This window comes from Prosopis cineraria, unplaced genomic scaffold, assembly GCF_029017545.1.
Source record: "Prosopis cineraria cultivar Desert tree isolate PC_DT_omini unplaced genomic scaffold, ASM2901754v1 PC634, whole genome shotgun sequence".
In the NCBI taxonomy this organism is placed as follows: domain Eukaryota; kingdom Viridiplantae; phylum Streptophyta; class Magnoliopsida; order Fabales; family Fabaceae; genus Prosopis; species Prosopis cineraria.
The window spans coordinates 20,123-26,365 of NW_026555959.1; the positions used below are offsets into that span (position 1 = coordinate 20,123).

A 6,243-nucleotide genomic window follows, 5' to 3' on the forward strand; every position below is an offset into this window, starting at 1 on the left:
ATGATTTAAGGATCTTAAATGAAGTTTTCCCAATCTTATGAGATCCACTTCGTTGTTAACATTTTTTTTTTTTAAATACTACCTATGACCCTTTATATTAGTCTTTTTTTTTGGTAAAATCCAAATAAAATTAGACTGAAACTAATCATGACTAAGTCAAGCTCAGTTTATCTTTATACAGTACATCAAGTAAATTTTTAGGAGGCTCACTCAAAACTTGTAGTTCATATTCTTGTGAGAGGCTCCAATTAGCCAACCAATCCACACTAAAATTCCCTTCTTGATAAGTATGTGTCATGCTGGTATTCCAGCTAGCATCAATCATTGTCTGAATTTGACGAAGGAATCGATTTTTCACACAGGAACATGACAACACCTGTTTCAGCATATGTACAAGTGCAGTAGAGTCAGATTTAGAGCCGAGAATAAAGGTCGGGCCTGGAGGGCCGGGCTTGAAAGCCCTGTTTAAATAAGGTTCGGGCTTTAAAAATATTTTTTTTTAAAGTAATCGGGCTTGAGGGCTTAGACCTGATAAGCCCTATAAAATAGGGCTCGGGCCCGGGCTGCCCTTCAAGCCCTGTTATATTATTTTTATTATTATTTTTTAGTAAAACACGTGTTTGAAATCAATGACCTGCTCACCTGATCCTACATACATTATATTATTATTAATTTTAATTTATTCTAAAATTAATTTAATATAATTTAATAAATATCAGTGTATAGTATAAAATTTATGATATTTTTTATTTTTCTATAATTATTATGTTTGTATATTTATAAAAAAAATGAACTATTTTTTAAATGAAGATTTAAATTTTATTACTAGACTTCTAATATATGTTATTTAATTTCTAAAAAATTATGATGATTTTAATTTTAAAATATTTTAATTTATTTATAATTTTAATTTTATTTTAATTTTTTTATTTTTTAAAAAGGGCTTACAAGTCTGGCCCTGAGCTCTGAGTATAAGGGCCGGGCTTGAAAAATGGGGGTCAAAATGAAAAATCGGGCTTTAAGGCTTAGGCCCTAAAGGGCCGAGCCCATAAGGGTCAGGCCCTTAAGGGTCGGACCCACCCGTATTCCCAGCTCTAGTCAGATTCAATGATAACCTTCCTTAGATCCAATCTTTGTAATAAGAGGAATCCAAACCATAATCCTTATAACTCCGCCTCTAAAGTTGTACACCTACGCACTCTATTAACAAAACCCCATTTCTAGTTACCAGTATAATCTCATATGACTTCTTTACAATCAACATCCCCAAACCACCCCTTAGTAGCACCATCAATATTGAGCTTTAACCAACCTCTTTTAGGAAGCCACCACTAAATATCATCCTAACGTTTGAGACAAATATTGTCATCTACATCATAAGCCTTCTTAATCTCATCACATATTGCAAAATACTAACAGCAAAAATCTTGGAGGAATCAAAATTAAGATCAAATATCATTTTATTCCTCCAAGACCACATGAACCACATAGCTATCCCAAATATCAAATGCCAATTGCACGCATCCCTCCTTGAACTATCACCTAAATTCTTCTAAAACCATTCAAGCAAATTTAAACCAAAAAAAATCAAAAGAATGCAAACCTCATATCAACTGCTCCTATACACTATGCGCACAAGAACAATCCCTCAATGCATGCAAACAGAACTTCTTAGCCAATTGACACCTACAACAAATAGATGACCCGTCAACATTGTTAAACCTTTGAATAGACGTTGGTAATATCTGAAGCAGCTAATTATAAGAATGTTTGGATACATCTCAGACCCTTCCAAGACCACATTTTCATCCAAAAACTATTTCCCTCTTGTTGATCAAAACCACTTAGATGCTTGTACATTGTAACAACATTAAAATCATCAGAACCACCACCTAACCATTTTTAAGAAGTATAATTTAATTTATTTTATAAGTTACTAGTTTATATGATTATTTTATTTAAAATTAAAATTTTTAAAATTTTTGAAAAGTAAGAGAGATAGAAAAGATAATATTATACAGTTTGTTTTTTACTTAAAAGTTATGTTTGAAATTTTATTTATTTTTATTTTTTATACTTTATTATATTAGTATTGACTGATAAAAAAATATTTACAAATGAGATTGGAGGAGTATTAACTGGGGAGTACTTACACATACGCATAATGACAGTGACTCAGATAAGTAGCGAGGGAGTAGCTGAGGGTTTCTAGGATTTGGTGCATAGACCAACATCACTTTAGCTGTGTGCGCAGCTTAAACCGCGTCGTCTTTGTGTCACTTGAAATCTCAGTCGTCTAATTGAAACGTGCCATCTTTATCGCTGTAATATCTTGTGAGTTGTGACAGTGAATCTCAATGCTGGTTCCTGCCTAACGATTTGCTTCTCAACTTGTTTTAAATTTTCCTTTACGATTTTTTTTTTCTTTCACGAATTTCCGAATCTCAAATTTTAAAAATAATCTTATAAAAATTGAAGTTTTGAAATATGATGAAAAACTTAAAATATATATATATATATGGATAAAATCATAAAAAGACAATTCTACCCTTAAAGTTTAAACTATATAATTAACATATATTTTTCTGACCATGATTTGAACAAAATTGTCTTTAAGAGGAGAATGTCTATGAAACAAAAACAAAAAACATATACTAATGTTTTGCTGCATTTTTCTTTAGAGGTCCCTCCTCCAGAAGTTAAATATTTAGCCCATTAGGTAGGGTTGGTCTAATATTATTTTATTTTTTTGAAAATAACACTGAATTTATTTTTTATTTTTAAATTATTTCATATAATGATTTTTAAATGTAAAAAATTTGTAAACTAAAATATTGAAAACAATAAACAACTTACAGAGATTAATAAAGGGTGGAAAACAATTATTTAATGAAAACAAAAAACTGAAGTGGATATAGATGATGAAAGAGATCAGAATAGATTTAAATGTGAATACATGAAATTATACAGAGAATATAAAAGCAAAACTGCTATAATTTGAATTGTACAGAGAATATAAAAGCACGGGCTCCGTTATGCATGATTCAGCGGCTTTCATATTACGGAGAATTTTATTATACATAGGACAAGATGTATAATTATATTTCAAATTAATCCTAAAAATTATGAAATTATACTGCATGATCAAGGGGATTAAATTAAAAAAAATTGTAGGTAAACAACAAAAATGTCCTTAAATTATTTTTAGTAATTTAACTTGTTATTTTAATAATGTTACTTGTAAATTCAATAATGGTGTGTTTTGAATTGATAGGGATTTATATTTAAACTGAATTTCTTATTTGAATACATAAGAATTTATGGACTCAAACTCAAATCCATTTCTTCATTATATAATTTCTTTGTAATTTTAATTTATTTTACACTCTAGTTATTTAAAAATTTTATTACTTTAAACATCTTATTCTCTTTATATTTTTACTATATATATCTCTTCTCATATCTCATTCTCGTCTTTCATAATAAACTCACTGTTTCTAATTTTTCATTTTAAATGTAATATTTGAAATGTGAGATTTTAAATCCACATAGAACTCAAATTCAAATCCACCAATCCAAATGCTATCTAATGCTGTGTCTAGATTAATGGAGATTTAGATTTAAATCAATCTTTAATTAGAATACACAAAAATTTATGAATTTGAATTTGAATCATTTCAAATTATAATCACTTTGTAATTTAAAACTTCATTTACACCCTAGTTATTTTAAATTTTAATCATTTGAAACATTGTATTCTCTTCATACTTTTATTATTGATACTTTTATGACTCTCGTATTTTTTTATATATTTTCTATTAAAAAATAAAAATAAACTCATTGTTTTTAATTTTTTATTTTTCATTTCAAATCTCAAATCATCTCTCCTCATTTGAATTTTTTTTAAACTACTCAAACAAAAGATTTCAAATCTAAAATCCAAATCCATTAATTCAAACACTACCTTAAAGAATTTGTTAACAACACATTTTGCATATTATTCAATCTTATTGACTTGTTTAAGATATATACCCATTGGTTAAAACTGTACTGTAACTTAACTTGTTATTTTGGTAATGTTACTTATAATTTAATAGAGGAACTTCTTAACTAAACATTTTTCACATTCAATATAATTTTATAACATGAAGTGGATTTGTTAAAACCATAACTTCACTTCTTATTTATTTTAATGTTAGTTATTATTCAATAAAATAACTTATTACGGTACATTTATTGCATAGTTGATATTATTTTATTGACTTGTTAAAATTGCAACTTGACTCATTATTTTAGTGTTATTACTTGTTAAATTACTCATATTAAAAAAAAAACTAATTGAAGGACATTTTTGCCATATTCCTACAAAACATATTTCAATTTAATCCCTTAGTTCTAGGTGTAATTTCATAATTTTTTGGGACTTATTTAAATAAAATCATATCTCTAGTCCTATAATGAAATTCTCCCTTTATATTAATACTTGAGACACAAATAATACGACATATATAGTATACATGCAACATGTGATAGTCATGGTACAACTATGGAATAAATTCTTGCTGGAATTATTGCAGATGCATGGATGGAATGAAGTTGCCTAAAGCCTGCAGGTCAAGACTTGGAAGCATCGTCTTATGTTCAGGAATATTTTGGGACAAGTTCTATTATTATATGTTGGTATCTTTTTTTTTTTTTTTTGGGGGGGGGGTGGGGGAGGCAACGTAACCAAGGATCAATGGATCATACACGGTTGACGTATGTCCCAAATATGAGGTACCCGCAAGCTACTAACTGAATTAGTCTGAGTCAAGACTCAAGATACCGAATTGCAAGCAAAGAAAAGAGATCATAGGCGGTTGGCTATGGCAAGCTTGCTCCTGTATTCTTCAAATTTATAACCATTCAGGACTATGGATATATACCTCATTTCATTGTCCTGGTCCAGTTCATCTTACAAAAGAAAGTCGTGAAGCAGAGGTCGGCAGCAACAAATAATAGATTTTGCAAATTGCAATCTTCAAATATAATAATATGTATGAATATATATGTTAGGCAAAGACAGTGGGCATCTCGCGAATTAAAAAAAAAAAGAGATAGCGGCCAAGTAATTAGACCACATGACAAAGACAAATGCTTTTTAAAAAGACTTGATTCTGGAAGCAATCTTATATGGAGAATAAAGAGTTTATCCTCAAGCTCGGAATCCTTGACCATCAGTCCAAGTTTGGTCCACCGATTCCGCCCACACTACTGTGACTATAAATTCATGCTTACATTCTCGGATCATTTTCCATATCAGTAACCAAACAAAGAAGAAAGCTAGATATTTTGGAAGCACATTTCAAGTATATCAAAGAATGAAGATCACATTGGCAGCGGCATTCGTCCTTCTCTTTGCCTTCAGCACAAAGCCACTGCTCGGAGGATCAGCCGATGCAAAACCGGAGCCAGTTCTCTCCGGCAGCAAAGTTCTCCGAGCAGATCACAGTTACTACATAATTCCAGTTCCCCAGCCCCCAAGCGGCGGCCTTGAGCTTGCAAGCACTAGAAGAAAGTGCCCACTCGACGTTATTACAGTGCAAGAAGATCCAAGCCTACCATCATCCTTCGTTCCCGTCAACTCCAAGGACGGCGTGATTCGTGTCTCTACTGATCTCAACATCGTGTTCAATACTGACAGGGACACAGGATGTCCTCAATTCACCGTGTGGAAGGTCGACGACTACGATAATAGCACTGGACAGTGGTTCGTGACGACGGGCGGGGTTGTGGGGAATCCTGGACCACAAACAGTGAGGAATTGGTTCAAGATTGAGAAGTATGAAGATGGTTATAAGTTGGTGTACTGTCCAAATGTGTGCAGGAAGTGTAATAATGTTCCGTGCAAAGATATTGGGACGTACCACTGCTACAAAATAAGCTTACAGGAGCGCTTTTTTTTTTATCTTAGAAAGCACTTTTGAAGCGCTCCCGTATCGAGCGCTCCGAAATATACAGGAGCGCTTAAAAAAAGCGCTCCTGTATATACGATATACAAGAACGTTTTTTTAAAAACGCTCCCGTAAGAGAGCTCCAGGCACACGTTATATATCGGAGCACTCTCTATAGGAGCACTCCCGTATGATGCATACAGGAGCGCTCTCTACAGGAGCGCTCCCGTATGCTGACATCTTACCGTAGCGCTACTTAAGAGAGCGCTCCTGTATGCGGCGTACGGTAAGAGCGCTCCCGTATGCTGAC

The 6,243-nt window shown here is 32.1% G+C and overlaps 1 protein-coding gene across 1 annotated transcript; it reads left to right on the forward strand.

Moving 5' to 3' along the window:
* The first annotated feature begins 5,270 nt into the window (after positions 1-5,270).
* Positions 5,271-5,966, forward strand: LOC129297859 (miraculin-like). Its single transcript, XM_054936197.1, has one exon. The coding sequence runs from the start codon at positions 5,361-5,363 to the stop codon at positions 5,964-5,966; it is 606 nt and encodes a 201-aa protein (XP_054792172.1). The 5' UTR covers positions 5,271-5,360.
* Positions 5,967-6,243: the final 277 nt, after the last annotated feature.

What these genes read in the sequence shown, in the direction of transcription:
- LOC129297859 (XM_054936197.1), top strand. Translation starts at nt 5,361, where the DNA reads ATGAAGATCACATTGGCAGCGGCATTCGTCCTTCTCTTTGCCTTCAGC.